Source organism: Primulina eburnea, chromosome 11 (assembly GCF_022965805.1).
Source record: "Primulina eburnea isolate SZY01 chromosome 11, ASM2296580v1, whole genome shotgun sequence".
Classification (NCBI taxonomy): Eukaryota; Viridiplantae; Streptophyta; class Magnoliopsida; order Lamiales; family Gesneriaceae; genus Primulina; species Primulina eburnea.
Genome location: NC_133111.1, coordinates 5,560,468 through 5,584,571, shown reverse-complemented (window position 1 = coordinate 5,584,571; position 24,104 = coordinate 5,560,468). Strand labels below are relative to the sequence as shown.

General features: G+C 35.8%; 1 protein-coding gene across 2 annotated transcripts; it reads right to left on the bottom strand.

The window, feature by feature from the left end:
- Positions 1-581: 581 nt before the first annotated feature.
- LOC140804944 (sugar carrier protein C-like) lies at positions 582-13,008 on the bottom strand. 2 transcript variants are annotated; one of them, XM_073161109.1, is made up of 5 exons: positions 12,779-13,008; positions 12,388-12,710; positions 1,686-2,065; positions 1,436-1,589; positions 582-1,100 (listed from the first exon to the last, which is right to left on the bottom strand). In XM_073161109.1, exons 1-5 carry the CDS (start codon positions 13,005-13,007, stop codon positions 675-677), a joined length of 1,512 nt encoding a protein of 503 aa, XP_073017210.1. In that variant the 5' UTR covers position 13,008; the 3' UTR covers positions 582-674. The 2 variants fall into 2 exon arrangements, with proteins under 2 accessions (XP_073017210.1, XP_073017208.1); XM_073161107.1 differs by having other exon boundaries at positions 1,436-2,065.
- Between the last annotated feature and the right edge of the window lie 11,096 nt (positions 13,009-24,104).

Here is a 24,104-nt window from a genome sequence, read left to right as displayed (position 1 = left end):
GACTCCATGATGCGCACTATGCTCATCCACGGGGGCGTAGATCCAGGGACCATACCACCACTTCCGCCGTTCATTCCCCCTGACCAGTTTCAGTATGACTATCTTCAGTAGGGGGATGCATCCGGAGTGCCACCACCTGAGCACGACGAGGAGGAGCCTTGATCAGGGGAGTTCACTGTTCCCCCTTTCTTCGCGTTTTTATTTTAGTTTTTTCTGCTTTATGTTTTATTTCTTACCGTTGTTTTAGTCTGACATTTATTTTGCAATTTTACTCTGTGTTTGCATTCATGTTTGCACTTCTGTGTTTTGTTTTTCTACCTAGAGAGGACACCAACTTTTTTTCCCAATTTTACCCTTATATGATATTAATATTACACATTTTTTTTTTGTTTTTTTTTTTAAATTTCAACACACTTTTATTTTTATTTTTTTTATTTCAACCATTCAAATATCAATTTAGTCACTCCATAATTTGTCAAATTTCACTTTAGTCCATCGATAATGATAAAATAGATTGTACACACACGTATCGCGTATGCAGAGTAGCTAGTATAAATTCAACAAGAACACAAACATGCTTCTTATAAATCGTGATAACCATTTTCATTTCATGATTATACTTTGTAATGGTATGCATTCCCATTCTTCTCCATTTCAACTGATCCATTAGTAGGTTAATCCGCCCCGCTCATGAACCTGGACCAGAACCAATGCTCCTTCCACACAATCACCATTTCTTCGATCGGAATATTCTTGGTCTCCGGCAAGAAAAAGTATATGAAAAGAGTCATCACCAGCACGAAAAACCCGAAAAACAAGAACAACCCGAATTTCAAGTGACACAGCATCGTCAAGAAAACTTGAGCCGCTACGAATGTAAAGAGCATGTTCACAGAGACGTTGATACTCTGTGCAACAGATCGGATTTCCAATGGAAAGATCTCACTCGGCACTAGCCATCCAAGAGGTCCCCACGACCAAGCGAATCCAGTAACATATATACATATAAGCAGCACCACCTCAATGGCGTACCATTTCGGAAAGTCTCCTGGGTCTCCACGGACTCCAAATTTAACACCTATGCAAATAGCAACCACAATCTGAAAACAAGAAATCAAACGTATATACTGTCAATGTAAAGTTGTTCTATGAGCTTTTAAATATGGCATATAGATCAAATTTTAGATACTGGTAGAACAGTAGAGGATAACACTTACTCCTATCGGGTGTAACAGTTTATAAGTCACAGCAATCAAAACATAAAATTCGGACTACCGTAAGGTTTAAAATATTTGAGTAACAACGTGACTGCAAAATAAAGCTTTAATAGAACCGAGCATTTCGATCCTCTGGGACGTATAAATTAAGCCAAGTCAGAAATGGTGTATACTTATTATTTTAAAAAAAAGAAATGTATATATATACTTATATTTACCTGACATATAAGCATTTGAATGCCACCTTCAATGAAAAGAAATCTTCTCCCCCAATTATCCACACCATAAATGGAAACCACAGTTGCAAGAACATTAACCCCACCCGTAATCACAGCCGACATCAACGAAGCATCGCTTCCAAACCCAATAGTCCTGAACAAAACAGGAGCATAAAACATAATCACATTGATCCCCGTGAGTTGCTGAAAGAAAGGAATAGCAATGGCCATTGTCAAATGAGGCCTATACTTCCTCTGGAGTAGATTCCTCCAGGGGTGCTCGACTGTTCGAGATGTTTCGCTGGCTGCAACCAGACCATTGAATTCTTCTTCTATATTGACATAGCCACGGATCTGCTGCAGTTTAGCCCGAGCCTCGTCTTTTTTGCCACATTCGATCAAGGAGTTTGGCGTTTCGGGGAGGATTAATGATCCGATGGTGATGATCAAAGCCGGGACAACAGCGCCACCCAAACTAAGCCTCCATCCCAGTCCACCATTAATTTTCGCGAACCCGTAGTTTAAAACTTGGGCTGCTAGGATACCAATGGTAATGGATAACTGAAATCCTATGTTGCGTGCACCTCTGAATTTGTATGGAGCCATTTCTGATAAATAGAGTGGCACAGACTGCACCAACAAGATCAAAACAAACTTAGCATCAAAATGTCATATCCTTTTCATGCTCAATATTAAGTAACTTATAAATTTGAAGTATTTTAAAAGTTAGTAATTTAAATTCAATTTAAGTAGGCAAAAAAGATAGTATGAAATATATCAGTTTTGATATGTTATCTACATATCGTTCATTGCTGATATGACACTCACTTATTTTTAATGTGCTGAATTTTATCAAAATTATACATCTAATAATTGAGTGTCATCTCAATGATAGACATATATATGAACACAAAAAATATGCTAACATGTGAAATATATTACAAGATAGTTAAGTCATAGTATGGGTCCACGGCTACGCGTTATTGTGAACATACATGATAGTTAATCTACTTTGAAGTCAAGTCAACTTTTGTTATTTTGTAGTCTCCATTGGACACCGTTTCATTTGTGTTGGAAAATGACGCATGACATGATTTTTTAAAAAAAGAAAAATTTCCTACACGAAGAAAAGTCTTGGATCTGTGCAACCGAATATTTTTGACTTGATCGTGTTGCTAACTGTAGGGACAAATTAAAAACAAATTAAGTGAGATTGTATTTTCAATTTCTTTATTGGTTCACGTTTGTGAGAACCTGAATTTCCAGCATTTCAGCAGCAATGCAAAAATTCAGCAGAAGCTACTATTTCAGAAGCTGGTATTTTCTAGCAGATTAGAATCCAACAGCAGACAAAAAATAAAATCCAGCAGCAGAAGAGCGAGATTCCAGCAGACAGTTACTGATTTAGCTCATGCTTGTAACTGAAGCATTTAACAAGTAATAAAAGCTGTTAATGGCAGATTATGGCCATTAATTGAGAGGCTAACAGTCAGAATTTGCCTATAAATAACACCCTCAAACCTCTGAATTGGTGTTACACAAATCTAGCGATTATCATTTGAATTTTCAAGCTAAGAGAGTGCTTATTTTCGAGCAGTAGAAACTAGTAGCAAGAACAAGCAGATTCCATACTTCTACCGAAACCTTATAGCAAATTACAGTAAGTGGACTTATGTATAAATATCTTGAAATCAGTTTGATAATTCCTGTTTTATATATTCTGATCTCTGATTTTGAAGCACAGAAACCTAGTGAACTAATGGTAGGAATATATAATCTGAACATTTTTGAATTCTGATTTCTAATTCTGGCATTACCCCTTAGAGGAGAAAACATATAGAGGACTGATATCAGTTAAGCCATGAAATTCACAAACGTTCTCAGTGCTTACTTTCTTGCTATATTCTGATTTCTGTTATGAATATTGATTCCTGAATACTGATTCATGTTCTGAAAATAAGAAGTCCTCTATATTATTTGTATTAATGTTTCTGTTGAAAATGATTTCGAAAACTGGGAGTTTTTCCCGCCCCCGCTTACTGAGTGACAACCATATCACTCACCCAACAAACCCATCTCAGATGAGAACGAGGGAGAATTGCTAGAAGAGGAAGAGCAGACTCAATTCTGGGGCTGGTGAAGAAGAATGTTATTTTCAGTTTTAGCTTATGTTTTCCGATGCATCTGTTAAGGCGTTATTCTGATAGGTTTTACATTTCTGCTGTAAAACATTATTATTTGATGAATATTCAGTATTATGAATAAAAGAATAGTTTCTAAAATTTTGTACTTCTGAGGCTTGTTGTTTTCAAATGTAAATTTGATAGTAATGCCGGTGTCGTTAAACCCCGTCCCCGGGGCGTGCATTGAAGTGGTATCAGAGCAAAACCAGGTTTAATAATCTGGGGAGGAGGAACTAGAAATAATAAGTTCCGATAGACTTCTGAAAATAAGTTCTGAAAATTACTATAATAGACTACTTAAAATAAGCTGCTGTAATAGACTACTGAAATGAGTAGGGAAAAAAAATCAGTAGGCCAAAATCAGTAGACCGGAACTAGCAGATGACTGAAAAACAATAGCATCAAAACCAGTAGTCTGGAACCAGAACCAGCAGATGGAAACCAGTAGGTCTGAACGCAAAAGACTGGTCAATAGACATGGAATGCAGCAGACTGGTTCTAACAGTGCTGGAAAGAACCAGACTTGATTGAAGTAGCATCAGAATTCCAGTAGGAAGTGAGTTCCAGCAAGTGCATGCAGTAGACTTTGCAAAATGGTATGGAAGTTGAGGTGTTTTTCGCGCAAACTTCAAACGGCCATAACTTTTGATCCAGGAGGAATTTTTACTATTAAAAGATACGGTTGGAAGCTCTCGACGAGGAGAACCTAACCTAGAACCAACTTTCATTTTAGCACCGGCGACGAACCTCAAAATCCTTAGTTTAGATAGTGATATCATCATTTCCGTAAAATTTTCCAATTTTTCGAAATTTTGACGAATTTTCATTTCCAAACGGCTCAGTATTTTTGCACCAAATTTGGTACGCTTCATGTTCATGATGTGAAGGATTTTTAGAAAACTTTTCACGTAATTCTGAGATCGAAAAATTTTGAGCTATTTCTTCTATTAATTGTATAGGCAGTACTGATTTTGTTCATTCCAGTATTCGTCTATAGGTTGACCTGTATTTTTTAGATCATTTCTGAACATTCACTTCCATGTTTTGGATGTAGGATATGACTGACCAGAGTAATTACATTAAGAGCTTAGAGAAGAAGCTAGAGAAACTAAAGGAACATAACTATTGCTTAGAGCTGGACAAAGATGAACTACAGCATAGAGCAGAATACTTAAGAAATGATGTCCAACGTTATGCCCACTATCTGCATGAGACATAAGAGAGGAATATGAGAGCTCAAGAAGAGTTCGAAACCTCTCAAGATACTGTTGAAGAACTAATCGGGTTACGTGAAGATCCAAGTGCTTAAGGATCAAAATCACCAACTCGTATACCAGCATAATCAGTATTGTGAGCAGACTGATGCTCAGATTCATGAGTTGCAGGACACTGTTGAAGTTCTTAGCGACCAGAATGCAGTTCTGCATGGTCATATTGAACATCTGGAAGTAGTGGTAGATAACCATGAGGAGGATCCCGAAGAAGTCGAAGAGGATCCTATGGATTTGGGATTAAGAGAAGTGATAGATTAAACCTTCAGTAGTAGTTCTTTGTACTAGCACTTGTTCCATTTTCATTTCTGTTAGCATTTTCGAAGTTTAGATATAATTGCACTTTTGTGGAAATCAATAAAATTTATTTCTATCAATTGGTTTCAAATTTAATTTTGAGCAATTACTCTATCATTTTGATCCCTTTGTTAGTCTCTATTCTACCAACAACCTTAGAAATTTCATATTTTTAGATAACGGACAGAAGACCAATGAGAAACAACCGCAACCCTCGATATGGAAACCGCAACAACAACCACAACGATGAGGCTGCACAACAACCACCACCAGCAGTTAGCCTCAGTCAGGCGGATCTGATGGCTATAGCCACGATTGTGGCAACTACACTACAAGGGTTAGTCAACCTTAATGCTAATCAGCCAATGTCACCACCTCCAGCTCAGAATGGGACTAAGCAGCATTATGAGTCCCTCCGAAGAGCCAGAGTCCCGAACTTCGATGGGAGCTCCGATCTTGAGGTCAGACAGAATTGGATGAAGGAGGTGGAGAATTATCTTCGATTATTTGAGGTTCCACAAAGGATCAAGGAATATGTGATTACACCTTTCCTTGTGAATAAAGCAGCCAAATGGTGGGAAGGAGTCTCACCAGCTATATTAGTAACGGGACCTATCACGTGGCAAAGGTTCCGAGAGGCATTTCTGAGGCAGTACTTCACGACAACAGTTCGAGTGCAGAAGCTGTCAGAATTTGAAAGCTTGGTTCAAGAACCAAACATGACAGTGATGAATTATTCATCAAAGTTCCACTCATTGGGAACTTACTCCCCAACCATCATGGGAGAAGAGGCCTTGAAGATACATCACTTCAAGAAAGAATTGAACAGCCACATTCAATCTGCCCTTACTGTTATCGAGCCCAACAGTTTTGATGAATTTATGGGAGCCGCCATCAGGGCTGAAAACGACATTAAGAGGCGTGAAGGTGAGAACAAACTCAAACGTCCTCAGTCAAGCTAGTACCAACCGGGGCAACAATTCAAGAGGCCTAAGTTTTTAAGCAACCAATTCACCAGTGCTCCAACCAAAGGAACCACTTCTTCTCAATCAAACAAAGAAGGAGTCAAGTGTCAAACTTGTGGATTCACTCACACTGGTGAATGTCGCAGGAATTCTGGAGCTTGTTTCTGTTGTGGAAAGATGGACCATCGCATTGTTCAATGCCCTCTTCCAGATCCAATGAATGGTCCAGCAGAAGGAACAACTCCAAAAAAGCCTAAGAAAAACAAGACAAATGCTCGAGTTTATGCTCTTACTCAAGAAGAGGCTGACAACTCAAATGTTGTCGTAGCAGGTACCATTATAATCAATGATATACCTGCGTATGTGTTATTTTATTGTGGTGCTACAAATTCATTCATGTCTAAGAGATTTGCCAAGAAGTTAGGAACTAAGACTGATAACTTACAAGAACCATATAGAGTAGCAACTCCTGCAAATCGGACTTTAGAAACTCGCACTCTATATCGGGATATTTATGTTCTCTATAATCAGAGTTTCAAGACTAACCTAATCCAACTAAACATGGTGGAATTAGATGTAATTCTTGGAATGGATTGGTTAGCCAAGAATCATGCTTTAGTAGACTGTCATGGAAAGACGGTAACCATCCAAACTCCACGCCAAGAGAAACTTTTATTTCATGGTAAGACAAAAGAACGAAAGACTCTTCTTTCTGCTTGCCAGACTTCGAAAGCCATGAAAAGTGGAGAAGAAGTTTACCTAGCTATGCTAAGCGAGGTAAAGAATGAAACCCCACTTACACTATAAGAGATTTCAGTAGTACAAGAGTTCCCGGATGTCTTTCCTGAAGAACTCTCTGGCGAAATTCCCGACCGTGAAGTGGAATTTGAGATTAATTTGGTACCCAATGCTACACCAATCTCAAAAGCACCGTACCGAATGGATCCAGCAGAGTTGAAAGAGCTCAAAGGACAACTTCAAGAATTGTTAGATAAGATGCAGATCCGACCCAGTGCATCTCCGTGGGGAGCCCCTATACTATTTGTGAAAAAGAAAGACGGGAGTAGTATCGACTAGAGAGTTGAACAAGATTACAATTAAGAATAAATACCCTCTCCCGAGGATAGATGACCTTTTTGATCAATTGAAAGGAGCCAAGGTCTTTTCAAAACTCGATCTGAGGTCAAGATACCATCAACTGAAGTTCAAAGCGGAAGATATCCCTAAAACAGCCTTCAGGACAAGATACGACCACTACGAGTTTACAGTGATGCAGTCTGGAATGACCAATGCTCCTGCAATATTCATGGATCTCATGAACATGGTGTTCAGACCGTTTTCTTGGCAAGTTTTTTGTGGTATTCATCGACGATATTCGGGTATATTCGTCAAGTAAGGAAGACCGCAAAGAACATCTTCGTCTCACCTTCCAGACACTGAGAGAAAAAGAATTGTACGCCAAATTCAAGAAATGTGAATTCTGGCTAGAGAGTGTCACATTCTTGGGACACATAATATCAGCAGCAGGAGTATCTGTGGACCCTAAGAAGGTAGAAGTAATTGTGAATTGGCCGAGGCCAAAGAATGTGACAGAAATTCGAATCTTCTTGGGATTAGCAGGCTATTATCGAAAATTTGTTGAAGGATTCTCTTCAATAGCCATACCTCTCATTAAACTCACACAGAAAAACTCTAAGTTTCAATGGAGTGAAGATTGTGAGAAAAGCTTCGAGACTTTGAAAAAGAAGCTTACCTCCACGCCAGTGTTTGTATTACCTATGGAAGGCAAAGACTTCATCATCTACAGTGATGCATCTAAAGGAGGTTTAGGATGTGTACTCATGCAAGAGGGAAGGGTGATTGCATACGCGTCAAGACAGTTGAAGCCGTGTGAACAGAATTACCCAACACATGACCTCGAGCTAGCAGCAGTGGTGTTTGCGCTGAAAATTTGGAGACACTATTTATATGGTGCTAAGTGTGAGATTTTCACTGATTACCAAAGCCTCAAATACTTGTTCACTCAAAAAGAGTTAAACATGAGGCAGAGACGGTAGATTGAACTCTTGAAAGACTACGACTTGACGATAATCTACCACCCAGGCAAAGCCAACAAGGTAGCAGATGCTTTAAGTCAAAAGAATACGAGTAAAGTAATCCTAGCGTCACTTTCAGCACAACCATGCCTCCGGGAAACGATCAAGATAAGTCAAGAGCGAGACCCCACTTTGGTGAAACTGCTAAAGAGGGAAAATCACCATATTTCGAGACGGATAACAAAGGAATCTTGTGGATGAAAGGACGATCGTGCGTACCAAACATCGATAACCTTCGACAAGAAGTGATGTCTGAAGCACATAAGTCAAAATTTTCAGTCCATCCTGGCAGTACCAAGATGTACAGATATTTGAAGAAAAATTTCTGGTGGAGTGGAATGAAGAAGAACGTGGCAATGTTTGTTTCTAAGTGTCACGTGTGCCAACAAGTCAAAGCAGAACACCAGAGACCTGGTAGACTTCTTCAACCATTAGAAATCCCGGAATGGAAATGAGAACATATTTCTATGGATTTTGTAGTTGGTTTACCCAAGTCGAGACAAAGTCATGATGGCATCTGGGTAATTGTAGATAGACTCACGAAATCTGCGCATTTCTTACCTGTCCGCATGAACTATAATCTGGACAAGCTAGCTACATTGTACATGAATGAGATCGTAAGACTACATGGAGTCCCAGCTAGCATACTATCCGACAGAGATCCTAGGTTTACATCTCGATTTTGGAAGAGCTTTCAACAAGCTATGAAGACAAAAATTACTCTTAGTACGGCGTATCACCCTCAGACTGATGGTCAAACTGAGAGGACAACACAAACTCTGAAGATATCCTGAGAGCATGGGCTCTAAATTTCAGTGGTAATTGGAGCGAACATCTGCCCTTAATTGAGTTTGCATACAATAATAGTTATCACAACAGTATTGAAATGGCACCATGCGAAGCTCTGTATGGACGAAAGTGTCTATCACCACTGTATTGGGATGTGGTATGGGAAAAAGACATTGTTGGACCCGAAATGATCCAAGAAACAGTGGATAAAGTCGCTTTGATCAAGAAGAGATTAAAAGCTGCACAAGATCGACAGAAAAGCTGGGCTGACCTGAAAAGAGTCTCCGTGGAATTCGAAGTTGGAGAAAAAGTGTATGTGAAAGTGTCACCCATGAAAGGTATAATCCGATTCAATAAGGCTGAGAAATTGAATCCTAGATACGTCGGACCCTTTGAAATTCTTGAGAAAGTGGGAACACTTGCTTATAGATTAGCACTTCCACCCGACATGTCAAGAATTCACAATGTATTCCACGTTTCGCAGCTGAGAAAATATATTTCCGATCCAAGTCATATTCTGGAAGCTGGACCACTTCTGGTTGAGGGAAATCTAAATGAGGAACTGAAGTATGAAGAAATTCCGATTCGAATTGTGAATAACAAAGACCAAGTACTGAGACGACGAACTATTCCATATGTCAAAGTACAATGGTCCAACCACACCGAAAGAGAAGCTACTTGGAAGTTGGAAGAAAAGATGTGAGCACAATACCCTTATCTCTTTGAGGATCATGTATAACCAAATTTCGAGGACGAAACTTCTCATAAAGAAGGAGAGATGTGAGAACCCGAATTTCCAGCATTTCAGCAGCAATGCAAAAATTTAGCAGAAGCTAATATTTCAGAAGCTGGTATTTTCCAGCAGATTAGAATCCAGCAGCAGACAACAGATAAAATCCAGCAGCAGAAGAACGAGATTCCAGCAGACAGTTATTAATTCAGCTCATGACTTGTAACTGAAGCATTTAACAAGGAATAAAAGCTGTTAATGGCAGATTATGGCCATTAATTGGGAGGCTAACAGTCAGAATTTTGCCTATAAATAACACCCTCAAACCTCTGAATTGGTGTTACACAAATCTTCAGATTATCACTTGAATTTTCGAGCTAAGACAGTGCTTATTTTCGAGCAGTAGAAACCAGTAGCAAGAACAAGCAGATTCCAGACTTCTACCGAAACTTTATAGCAAATTACAGTAAGTGGGCTTATATATAAATATCTTGAAATCAGTTTGATAATTCTTGTTTCATATATTCTGATCTCTGATTTTGAAGCACTGAAACATAGTGAACTAATGGTAGGAATATATATTCTAAACATTTCTGAATTCTGATTTCTGATTCTGGCCTCACCCCTTAAAGGAGAGAAGATATAGGGGACTGATATCAGTTTAGCCATGAAATTCACAAACGTGCTCAGTTTTTACTTGCTTGCTATATTTTGATTTCTGTTCTGAATACTGATTCCTGTTCTGAAATAAGAAGTCATGTATATTATTTGTATTACTGTTTATGTTGAAAATGATTTCGAAAACTGGGAGTTATTCCCGCCCCCGCTTACTGAGTGACAACCATATCACTCACCCACCAAATCCATCTCATATAAGAACGAGGAAGAATTGCTAGAAGAAGAAGAGCAGACTCAATTCTGGGATTGGTGAAGAAGAATGTTATTTTCAGTTTTAGCTTATGTTTTTCGATGCAGCTGTTAAGGCGTTATTCTGATAGGTTTTACATTTCCGCTGTAAAACATTATTATTTGATGAATATTCAGTATTATGAATAAAAGACTGGTTTCTGAATTTTGTACTTCTGAGGCTTGTTGTTTTCGAATGTAAATTTGAGAGCAACACCGGTGTCGTTAAACCCCTTCCCCGGGGCGTGGCAACGTTCACTACAACAAAAATGGCTTTCTGCAGCACATCATCAACATCGTGCATCAATATATGCGCTGTTAATATTGTTGCACTTGACAGAAATAACGGCGTGCAGTAAAAGCACGCTGCAGAAAGTAATATCCGCATCGTGTATTTATGTGTGCTGTAAATATTATATACTCTCCACAGCGTGCTTTTAATGCGCGCCGTTAATAACATATACATTAACGGCGCGCATTAAAAGCACGCTGCGGAAAGTAATATTACATACTATCCGCAGCGTGCAATAATGTGCTCTGTTAATACCCTATGCATTCACGGCATGCATTAAAAGCACGCAGCGGAAAATGGGTGAATTTTTAAATTAACGACGATTTTACCAAAATCGTCGCTATATTTAAAGACGGTATACAATAAACCGTCGCCGATTTAAAATCGGGGACGGTTTAATAAATCACATCGACAGTTTTTATTAAAATGTCGCTAATGGTCGTAAATCAACGACGGTTATATTTAAACTGTTGCGAATAGCGACGGTTTAGTGAAAACCATCGCTATTAGTCGCAAATTGTCTATATAATATATCCGATTTATGTTCCACTTTCCTCCACACCACTTCACAACACTTAAAATTTTTCTCTTTTATAAGTTTTTAATTTCGGTTTAGGTACATTTTTTGTTTCGATTTTTGGTTAATTTTTTAAGTGTTAATTAAGATCATCAGTCAATTTATCATAGTTGTATTATAATTTTTTTTAAAATTTATTAAATTATAAAAGTAAATTTTTTTTATTTTTACGCAAAATGTAGCGACGGTTTTGTAACCGTCGCTAAATTTAAATACCATCGTTAAATTAGCGACGAATTATAAACTGTCGCTAAATGTCTTCGGTTTATAATTGTCACCAATTAGCGACAGTTGTGTCAAAAATCGTCGCTAATATTTAGATTTTTTTGAATATTAACGGCGTACATTGCACGCTGCGGATAGTTGTATTAACGGTGTACATATGCACGCCGTTGATAATAGTATTAACAGCGTGCGCATGCACGTTGCGGATAATCTTGAACTTTCAACATCTTGCAATTTCGCAGCGTGCAATGTGCGCCGCAGAAAGAAAATTTGTGCGCTGCGAAAAGTCATTTTTGTTGTAGTGGTTTATATGAGATTCTATATTGTTTATAACTCAAACGTCCACTGAATTTGCATACAATTAACCACAGCAACACATATTTGAAACCCAAAAAGATTCAAGAAAAATGATCGAAATTTTTTGGATTTTGTTTCTTCATCCTTTTAAGCACTAGTCTAATCTCACCTATTCATTATTATTAATTATGGGTCACGTGTAATATATACATGATGTAGTCTCTAATATTTAATTTCTAGTCCATCAAGAACTCAAATTAAATAGATATCATCATCTCTATGAATTTGGAACATATGTTATGTAATAATTAATATTGTCTGTACCTGATTCGCAAAACCAATACCGAAACCAAGAAAAAGACGCCCCACAATGAGCATCCAAACAGCTTGGGCAAAGCCATTGATCAAAGCCCCGACGCAGAACAGCACGCCGCCGAGCAGCATCGACAGTTTCCTCCCCAATTTCCTCGTCACAAACGAAGCCACGAGCGACGAGCAAAGTGCAGCCAAGTACATGGAAGATGTGAACATGGTCAGTTTCTCGCTGTCGAATTTGCAGTACTGGTTCGTCGAGTCGCTGACTTGCTGCTTCCGGTACACATCCGGGAAAAACATCTCCAAGAATGAGTCCATGGTGGTGACTCCACCTGCACAACAAACAATCAAATTTCCGAGCCCAATAAAGAACAAAGGAAAAAATAGCAAATTACTCTACCTGAAATCCCGATATCATAACCGAAAATAAGGCCACCCGTGGCTGCAGTAATGCAGGTCACGAGGACGTTCAGGGTAAGTTTGCCGGGATATTCCTTGCCGTTGCCGGGACCGGGGCCAAAACCACCTGCCATTTCGATCACTCTTCTTCTGTGAAAGTGTGAGGTAATGGGAAGAAGAGAACTGCTGGACCGGAGAGGAATATTGAAAATTTGAATACTGGAGGGCATATATATATAAAGAAAAATGAGTGAGTCTCATGTGAGACCGTCTCACGGATCTTAATATGTGAGACGGGTCAACCCTACCCATATTCACCGTAAAAAGTAATACTCTTAGCATAAAAAGTAATACTTTTTCATGGATGACCCAAATAAGATATCCGTCTCACAAATACGACCCGTGAGACCGTCTCATACAAGTTTTTGCCAAAAAAATATGACTAGTCAAATTAATTTAGCGTAGTTATCCTGACGTTTTATTTTTTTTTTTAAAATTTTTGAGAATTGGTTATCCACACTTGGACATTCAAAAACCCTATATTTTTAATAAATATACATAAAGCTATATAAATTTTTAATTAAAATTAAATTGTTAGAAGTTGGTTCTTATAACAAGATGGAAATAATGTCTTTCCAGAGGTATTTTATAATAAAAAATGAAATCTTTCCATTAATATATGTTTCACGGATATGTTAAATGATATTATCATATGTTATTCGCAATAATCTAACAGTCGTGCTACGTGAAATAGGTTTTACTCGTTATGTAGAGCTTCAACCCGTAGGTATTAATATTAACTTATTGTCTGGTCAGGGATTGTTCAACCAACAATTATGGATCTCACAAATACCATATACTAAGTGATATATTACTATATTACATAAAATTTACATACTGTGTTGGACCATGTGCTGGGCATCTTCAGGTGCTTTAAACACAATAATCTTTACAATGAGCTGCAATAGCTCGTGTTCTAAGAACGTTTACACCGATGAATTAAATCGAATTTGATGTTCAAACCAAGCGGAAAACACTCGAAATAATTATTCGTTAAGAAACACTGATATATACACATCGGTTAAACAGAAAATAACACAAGAAATGTTTATGGATGTTCGGAGACTTCAACTGCTCCTACGTCACCCCTTCTACCTTATCGGGTAGGATACACTAGAAGACTTTGATTTATACAACACCTTATACAAACCCACCCAGCTTAAGACTTATCCACTGTCAAACTGAACTCCTAGTCTAGACTGAAAGCATCATCTTCCAGTCAGCACTTGTTTAACATCTATGTGTCAAAACTACATACACAAGTTTAATGTCTTTGTACAAGACTGTATTTGAATGTTGTTGTGTGTGTATGTGAGAACTGATATCTGAAAACTACCCGAAAGGTATTCTCACAAACTGAGAGAAAATGGCTTCTAATCTAAGCTGATAATACGATGAAGTGCTCCCTCTGGGCTGATTGCTTCTTCAAAGCTGATATGCAATAGGCGTGCCCTTTTTCTGTATTTCCACACACTTATCTTTGGTCTTCACTGATCTTCTATTTATAGGCGTTTTTCTGATCTTACAGTGAGACTCAATTATGAGTCGTTGCATTTTGAATTTGTTCCTCGACATCTTTCAAGAACTTTTGGCTTTAAACTCTGATGCAACGTCTCCTATTGTACTGTGATCGTACAATAGCTTTTGTACCTTCGTGCGTAGCTGGAATCCACTTAGGTAAGCTTGTCTTGATCTGCAACTGATTGATTCTAACTGATGCTTTCAACTGGTCATTTGAATTGGTCTTCAGTTGGGCTGATGAAATCAGTTGATTCGTCAGTGGCACTGATTTCACTCTATCAGTTGGACTGGTCAGCTGTGCTCTTCATCAGTTGAGCACTTCATCAGCTGGCCGGACTTCTAAAGGTCTTCTGCTGAACTGCTCATCAGCTGGACATTCAGTTGAACTGCTCTTGATACTTCAGTTGGACTGGCATCAGTTTGGGCGATCAGTTGGACTGCTTCAGTTAGTATTTTCGATAGCTTCAGTTTTGGCTCGTAACTGATTATTTCAGTTTCAGCTTACTGCACACTAAGGTAGATTATTAGAAACAAAATAACAAGTTTTGTTAACATCAAAATCAAGCAAAAATCGTGAACTTGAAAAGTTCCAACATACTGCCAAGACAATTGAACAGAAAACTCAATTTGGAACAAGTTGTATTTAATATCAGTTGGACTAAATCGGATGTTATTTAGGCAAACTGATGGTTGTAAGATCAAACTGATTGCACGAAAACAGCAATCAATTGAGAATGTGCAATTGCGGTATTTTGGTCAGCCTGATCAGCTCAATTATCCAAATGAAATGATTCAGCATGTGTTACGAAATTAAGGCGGTGATCTAAAAATCTTATTCACAAGTCAAAGTCCGAATCGAAGTGTAAATGTTGATAAATGAAGATGGAGATATGAATTATGTGCAACCTGAAATCAGCAAGCTGATTTCAGCAGACCTTATCAGTTAGGCTCAGTTGACGGAATGATCAGTTGAGCATATGAGCAAAACTGAATGATCAATTGAGCAGGTTTAGTTGAGTAGACGAGCAAAACTGAATAAAAACTTCAAAATCATTTAAGCTCGGGAAAATTGGTCAGCAAGATGAAAATGACTGTTTCAATATCAGTTACAGTACTAAAACTTTCAAAATGGTCATGTTATTGTGTCTAGCATATATATCATTATTTAAACATATAAATACAACATTTTGAAGATCAAATACAAACTGCAACGGTGAAAAGGATGAGTTCGAATTGTTTGACACCAATGTTGAAATTGAGATTCGGTTTAACAAAATCTGACATGGAATTATCTATTAAAATATGATTGAAATTTGTCCAGATAAAAAATATGATTGATATTCAATATGATTTAACTATTTTTTTTCTTTAAACTTTGGAACTATTATTTTTTTATTCAGTAAATTCCACTTTAGTCTCCAAAATTTTCCATAAATAATATATATACACATCCCTCACATTTTGTACTGCAATTTTGTTTGTCCCTAAAACATACTTTAGGAGTGTTTGTAATCTCTAAAAAAAGTTATTCTTCATCTTTCACTTAAAAAATTCATTTTTGTGTTTATTAACCCCAAAATTATGGTTTTGCTTTTCTTATACTCAGTTTAAATCAAATCTAGAAGCTGTTTCCATGCAGATTATAATTTTTCAAAAATAATTATGATATTTTTTTAATAAATGATTATATTTCTGGACAATTTTTTTTCCCTATATTTTTGTCTATTCCAAAAGTCTCATTTACAATAAACCTTCAAACCATGCCTTTTGAAAACACTTCATAAGAGTTTTTTTTAGTATTTTATTGAAGAAATTTTGCATTACAATCACTTATTTATCAAATATTCTACTCTAAAAAATTCAAATTTTATTGTTGTTTTCAAACACTACATACCTCTGATTTTTTTCACTTATTCGCAATTTATAAATTTAATCACTTAATTGATATTCAACTTGATTTAACTAATTTATATCTCTAGTGAGATCAAGTAATATGTTATAAAATGTTTTGTTTTATTAAAAAAAGTTATTTGTCGATTTAGATAATATTTTAGGTCCCAATATTCAACTGGAGCTTTCAACTAGAAATTTATGTGTTTTGTTTTGTTTCTATTTACATTGAGATCAGTCAATCACAACTCTTTTTTCTTGGTCATGCGAGCAATTAAACGTAAATATTTGATTTTGTGGAACTTAATAAATTCCACTTTTAGTCCCCAAGATTTCCACAAATAATATATGTTAGATTATATTTTTGGTTGGATTAATTTTTTATAAATATTTTGTCCAAAAAATTAATTTTTAATTTTGAAGATATGAAGATAAATGAATAAAATATTTGTTGAAGACATTGGAAGATATGATTTTGAGATATGGAAATATATGGATCGAAAATATTTATTCTATCTCGAAATATATGGTGTAAGATTTGGAAAAAAAATATCTAATCTTGAATATGTGGTCAAGGGAGGACGATGGGCTGTTATTGTCAAATCTATCTTAAAGACTAAGGTACAGTTTGGTACATATGATATGATAAGTAAAGGATAAACAGTATAAGGATAAATCAAGGATAAATATAATGATAAGATAATATGTGGAATGTTTGGTATGATTTTAACAAGAGTGATTAAATTTATATATTGACATGTAATGACAAAATTAACCCTATCACAAAAACTTATATATATATATATATATATATATATATATATATATATATATATATATATATATATGGTCCTAAAGAATAATTTTCGTTTCTTTCGTCTTATTTTTGAAATTATTTAAACAATTTCTTTTCTTTTTTCAAAGGTGATCATCGGTCAAATTTGATTTTTGTCTTTTTTTTTATTTTTTATAATCTTTTTCATATCGAAGGGGCCTAGTAACTATTTGTGTGTGTATATATATGTATCTATATATTTGTATATATGTACGTATTTAAAAAACATTTAACATTAACTTAAATGCATTTAAATTATTTAAACAAAGAGATACCAAATGAAATGAGAGAAGATAGGGTTTTGGATTTTTATAAATGGGGGTAATTAAGTAATTTGTAGTATATTTTATCATTAGATTAAAACTATCACACCTTTTACTAAGGATGTTTTATCTTTCTAAAAATGTATTTATCAAGGGCTCATGATATTATCATGGGCTTTTTAAAAACGTACCAAACGTGGGATAAGGCGGATTATTTATCAATCCCACCCTTATCCCATGTACCAAACAGTGCCTAAGAAAATAGGGATTTTTAACTTGTTTAAGTCCTTGTATTATTATAACATTTTAGGTTTATCGGATTTACTCGAGGACTTCATAATCTATCAAAGAGGACTTCATAATCTATCTGAGATTGTCAAACAGCTCTCCTATGAACACAGTGAGCATAGCGGTCATGTCAAATCTAGTCAAGAACGTATATCAAAATAAGTCGCAATCACCAGTGACTCTTTGACAAAATTTACTATCGAATTCAGTTTGTTCAAGAAGAATATTTTCCACAATCAAGGTCTCATCTTGATTGGTCAAAGTGATCTCATCAAGACCGTATCTGATCATCACTCCTCAATTTCAGCAGTTTCTACCAAAGTTGAAGCCTTGGATTCGAAGCTGGAACTCCTTGATGCCAAGATTGAATCTCAGCTTCAATCTCTTACAAATATGTCAGAAAGAGTTTCGAGCCAAGCCCCATACTTGGAAATGCTAAATGCGGGAGTCCAAACCCTCACAGGTCGAGTTGATGATCTAATCACTCAATTTACAGAAAGTAATGCCAAAAAGGGGGAAGATGATAGAGTTGGAAATAGAACTGGAGCAACTAGCAGCAGACCTCATTCTTCTGGAAGGGATCAAGATCCAAATGAAACTATTTTCAGATATATTGGAACAAATTAGTTTTATTTGCTTGTCTTATTTAACTAATTTGTGCTTTACGTGATTTTCTGGATACTAAATGTTTTTATCTGCTTATATATTGGTTTTCTCAATTCCACTAACGTTTAAGGAAGATCTAGGTTTTGGCATCACCACAAAGGGAGAAATTGTTAGACTTAATTTTGTTGTGGAGATGCTAGTAAAAACCAGTAGATGCTAGCTTAAGTACAAAACCAGTAGATGTAAATAAGTAGAAAACCAGAAGCACTTGTACCGCGCTAAAACCAGTAGCAGTGCTTATCAAGTACTGCTTAATCTACTTAACAAGTGACTTCTTAGCTAAAACTAGAACTAGAAGGAATACAAAACTCAAAATATACACTAGCAGAATTTTGCGTATCTCAAAATATTACCGTTGATCTATTAACGTGATACTAGCATTTATTGCTCCATTAAACCATTAAATGCTGTACGAGAACATTTAAGACGGCTTACCATTTTTGGTATGAACTGAGACTGATTGCTTTAATGTATTCTGCAGGGTCCATTTTCAGCAATAAAGCTAAACCAACTGAAAAGTCAAAAGAACCGTTCAGTTTTTCGAACGTTGGAGAAAGCCTATATATAAAGACGAAGGACTTTTCAAGAAACCAGTAGTGAACAAATCTCAATCAGAAAAACATCATTCGAGCATCGCTAGAACTTTCAGTCATCTTAAAAGCTCAACACTGAAAAAGCAGCACACACTTCATTGCATACTTTTGATCATTCGAGATCATATTGTGCTAGTTGTTTTCGTTATCTCTTCTTAAGCTATTCACTTCACTACCTCTTTGATAGAAGAATTTGTAACTGGAAAGAGTCATTTCCAGAACTTAAGATCATTCAAGTAGTTGAGTTGTAAAACTAAGAGTTTCAGTAGGCGAAGGGTAAGTCCTGTTGAAGTAGGTGTGTACAACTGTTGTACTGTATTCACCAAAGTCTTTTAGTAATACCTTCTGGAAACAGAAGAAGGGGACACGTAGAAGATTCATCTTCGAACTTCCAGAAACAAACCCTGTGCCATCTACTGTTTTTCTGTTTTACTATTTTTCACCCACTAACCAACATATCGTTTCCGCACATTATCTTGTGATCTGCTGGTCTTTAAACTTGAACAAAGAACCGCTAGCATCTCTAACAGGATTCTAGCACATCATTCTGAAAAATCGATTAAGTTTGCCGTTGAGTTCATTCACCCCCTCCCCCCTAAACTCAACCCGATCCTCATCAATTTAGATATTTATTTTTTAATTTTAATTATGATTAAGAATGTGTGATAATGATTTGACAAATATTTAGCATTTTTTAATGTGGTCTAGTTGAAAAAACAAATAAAGATTGTAATTTTGAGATTTTTATGCTTTTATAAATATGAGAATTAATGCATCAGACTTAAATTTATCATATTTATGTATTATTTTATCTATTTATTGGTTTGAGATAATTACAATTATACTAAAAATAAAAAAACATTTTTTCACGCTTAAGTATATGCTAATCTTACTTGAGCTTGAAAAACTTGGAGATCAACATCCGCGTTTTGGGGCGCTTCACGATTTTTAGAACCTTGGAGAAAACATAAGCTCATTGCGGGTACATATGATGGAACAATGATAAATGAGTAGATCTCTTGTAAGACGGTCTCACGAATTTTTATTTGTTAAATGTGTCAACTGACCGACGATTTCGGTTGGGAATAAATCTAGCAAGCGGACTAGGTCAAGTAATAGTATTTGGAGATGAGTCCAGGTATCGTACCCACAGAGATCGATGTTTAATTACTAGAATATGAATTATTTTTCCTAATTTAGGCTAATAAAATTCAAATGATGAGAGATAAATCAATTAAAACTAAATAAAACAATTTAAATAAATTAACTAAAACAAAAAAAATCCAAATTATTAAATTAGACGAAAATTCAAATTATTTAAAGACGACTAAGGCGAACAACGTTACCGAGACAATTTATAATCTACGTGTCAAATTTAAATTCAATAAATTAATTATTTAATTCACGATGAAATTCCCAAAATTATTTATTAAACGATTCCTCGAATTAATAAATCTAATTAAATCTAACAGTCCAATTATTCCTAACTGAATTTAATTAGATTCAACCGCATTAGATCGCTGTGAAATTCCAGTTTTTCAACCTAAAGTCGCACACTGAAATCGAATACTATTTCTAGTCAATTTAACCATGTGTTGATTGATGTGTGAAGCAAATATTAATCTATTGCCTTCCGGTTTTAGATTAACCAACAAATATTCTATTTAATTGGCCAGATTAAAAGAACACGTGATAAACGACACCAATCAATGAATAAAATAAATAATCAACTTGAATCAAACTCAAAACATAAAAAATAATCTGTCTCGGCCCTCTATCGTGGCCTTAGTCTATAGAAATCTACTCCATAAACTTAAAATAAAATTGCAATTCACTGTTTAAATTCAATGCAGAAAACATGATCAAGAAAGAATGGAATGAGATTCTCTGTAATTTGTAGCGTGTGAGGAATTCCTCCAGCTTTTGTTCTTCTTCCGCGGTGATACTACTTCACAGTAGCTTCTGTTCTCCCAGCTTCCTTTCCTTCTGTTATCGGCTCTGTTTTGGCTATTCTGTCTGCTGTTCCTTTATTCTGTTATCGGCCCTTCTTCTGTACGCTTCTGCCCTTTTATTCTTCTTAATGGGCCTCCTCCTTACTTTCCTTTTTAAGTCCATCTCTATAAAAGAAAGTGTAGATAAGATATTTATACAGATTTACATAGATTTTTCCAAGATTTCAATATCATCAAGGAATAGAATATAAGAGTATTTAATTTCCTTTCTTCTGATATTTTGTTCCCTTTGAAATCTAGTAAATTTATATTATCTCTCAATTTAAACACTTTTCACATTTTATTCAAATCTACAATTATTAATTAAACTAAGCACATAATTAGGGATAAAAAGTCTAGATAAGCACAAATAAAATCCCTAAATCTCTATAACATTTGGGCTTATCAATCCCCCCACACTTAAGCCTTTGTTCGTCCTCGAGCAAATTAGAGAATAAAAATATAACCGAGGAATATTCAATGATTCACCACAACAAATGACACAATCAACACTTTTCAACCTATTAAATTCCGTCACACTCAATCAAAATATCACAATTGAAAATCGTAAAATTCACTTTCGTTGCAACTTTAAAACTCAAGCATTCACTAGAAAAGATCAAGATAATGAGACGTGTGTAGTGTGGAAGTCAAAACTCATATTCCTCAAAGGTGTTTTAGTTCAAGGAATGCTCATATTTTCTGGATTTTTTTTTTTATATAAAGAAACTCTCCATAAGCTTATCTTTCATATCTTTCTCCACTAAATGTTGGAGGAATATGACCCGGTTAATAGGTCTTTTTAAGCTTATAACGTTAGGCCACGGCTCACGGCTTCAATAAAGGTAGGGATATTCAAAATGAGAGAAAATAAACAATTATTCTTTCAGCGCATTCCTTCATCTCTTATCTTCCTTCCCTTATTGAATTTCATCATTCCTCCAGTTTTTTTTTTCATCTTCCTTTTACTTTCATTCATATTCCCCCATATTTTTTCTCTTCCTGCATTTTTTTTCGATCTTCAACAACATTCATTTTTAGGTTTTTCAATCACCACATCATACACCGTTCAATCCTCTTTTTTCTTCTATAATTATATATATCTTTTCATCAACTCCTTTCTCATTCTTTATGATTTTTTTCAAACTCCTCCAATTTTTCTTATCAATCAGCACATGAGAGTTATTGAAAATTTTAAAGCGCTAAAGGGGATTTATTTCTCTCAAAATTAAGGTAGAGGAATAGTGTATGAGCTAAAAATGGGTAGTTGATGTGGGAGTTTGAAGGAATACGAACGGGGGTTAATTGTATGTCTTTGACACACTCCATTCGATTTTTTATATGCTCAAAAGAGGATACTAGGGATATAAATGATGCATTTGGTAGGCTCGAAAGGCTCAAAAGGTCCAAAGATCGCCTAAATCATCCCTAAGTCATTCTACTCCGTATTTTCGCTTTGAAAGATAATCAGACAAGTTCTAGATTATTTCTTTTCTTCTTTTTTTTGCAAATTTTTATTTTTTTTATGAGCTCACCTTTTACTAATTCACGATTAATTCATATAAGTATGACCTAAAGTGCATAGATTATGTCTCAAAATATGATACAAAACTAGTTTGTGCTCAAATCATTCGGCAACAACTACAGCTCATCTCAATCAATTCTAGGTGTGATGTAATTTCTTGAGTGTTCAAAAATCTAGAAAGTCAATTAGTGTGTCATGTAATCACAAGTGCAGTTTCTCAAAGAATTAACCAGAAAAAATTTCATGCTCGAGGATTAAACATTGAAGCACATGTTAAGTGTGGTGACATGAAACAAACACAAATAAAATCTCCCCCACACTTTAGATTTACACTGCCCCCAGTGTCATGCCATTCAAAAAGAATATAGAAGTTGGATGTAGAATAGCAAGAGAACACTTCCCTGGCAGTGTGCTTTAAATTCCATGGAGTGCTACATGTAGATGGTAGAATTTCTCAGTGCTGGAAATCTTTTATTTCAACAGTTTAGCTTTTCCAGAATCTAAATCATATTCCTTTATTCCAATATTCCCTACACACACCAAAATCACAGAGAATTAACCTAATAGAATGAAAAAGTAAAATAATAAAAGAAATAAATAAATAAAATGAAACGAAATAAAATAAATCACTGGGTTGCCTCCCAGCAAGCGCTAAATTTCTTGTCTATAGCTAGACAACTCCCTTTATAGATTATGTTGGATCGTGCAAAGGAGTACTCGGCTCCTCTTGCTCCACAATTCCTTCATGAAAAATTTTCAGTCGATGTCCATTCATCTTAAAGGGATTTCCAGATTCTCCACGGATTTCTACAACACCAAAGGGAAAAACTTCAGTAACAGTAAAAGGCCCGGACCATTTGGAACGCAGTTTACCTGGCATGAGTTTCAAACGAGAGTTATAAAGAAGAACTTTTTGTCCAAACTCAAATTCCCTGTGCACAATCCTTGCATCATGCCACTTCTTTGTCTTTTCCTTGTAGATTTTCGCATTCTCATATGCATCAAGACGAAATTCCTCCAGCTCATTGAGTTGTAGAAGACGCTGATAACCTGTAGCTTGCACATCAAAGTTCAAAAATTTAGTAGCCCATAATGCCCTATGCTCTAGTTCAACAGGAAGATGACAAGATTTTCCATAGACCAAACGAAAAGGGGAAGTTCCTATAGGGGTTTTAAATGCTGTTTTATATGCTCATAATGCATCATCCAATTTACTAGCCCATTCTTTCCTCGAAGATCCAACGGTCTTCTCAAGAATTTTCTTAATCTCCCTATTTGACATTTCTACTTGACCACTAGTTTGAGGATGATAAGGTGTTGGCACCTTGTGCGTGACCCCATACTTAGTTAACAGAGACTCAAAATAACGATTACAAAAGTGTTTTCCCCCATCGCTAATAATGGCTCTAGGTGTGCCAAATCTTGCAAAAATATTTTTCTTTAAAAATTGGATCACAACCTTAGAGCCATTGATTCTACAAGCACTTGCTTCCACCCACTTGGATACATAATCCACAGCCACCAAAATATATTTATTTCCTAAGGAATCTGGAAATGGCCCCATGAAATCAATTCCCCACACATCAAACAATTCACATATTAAAATATTTTTCTATGGCAATTCGTGTCTCCTTGAAATATTACCAACACGTTGGCATTCATTGCAATTCAAAACATAAGTGTGTGCATCCTTGA

What these genes read in the sequence shown, in the direction of transcription:
- LOC140804944 (XM_073161107.1), bottom strand. Translation starts at nt 13,007, where the DNA reads ATGCCCTCCAGTATTCAAATTTTCAATATTCCTCTCCGGTCCAGCAGT. An exon ending in TTATGATATCGGGATTTCAG is followed by an intron (nt 12,711 to 12,778) that starts GTAGAGTAATTT and finishes TTTGTTGTGCAG; the next exon opens with GTGGAGTCACCACCATGGAC. An exon ending in TTCAAATGCTTATATGTCAG is followed by an intron (nt 1,101 to 1,435) that starts GTAAATATAAGT and finishes TCTTGTTTTCAG; the next exon opens with ATTGTGGTTGCTATTTGCAT.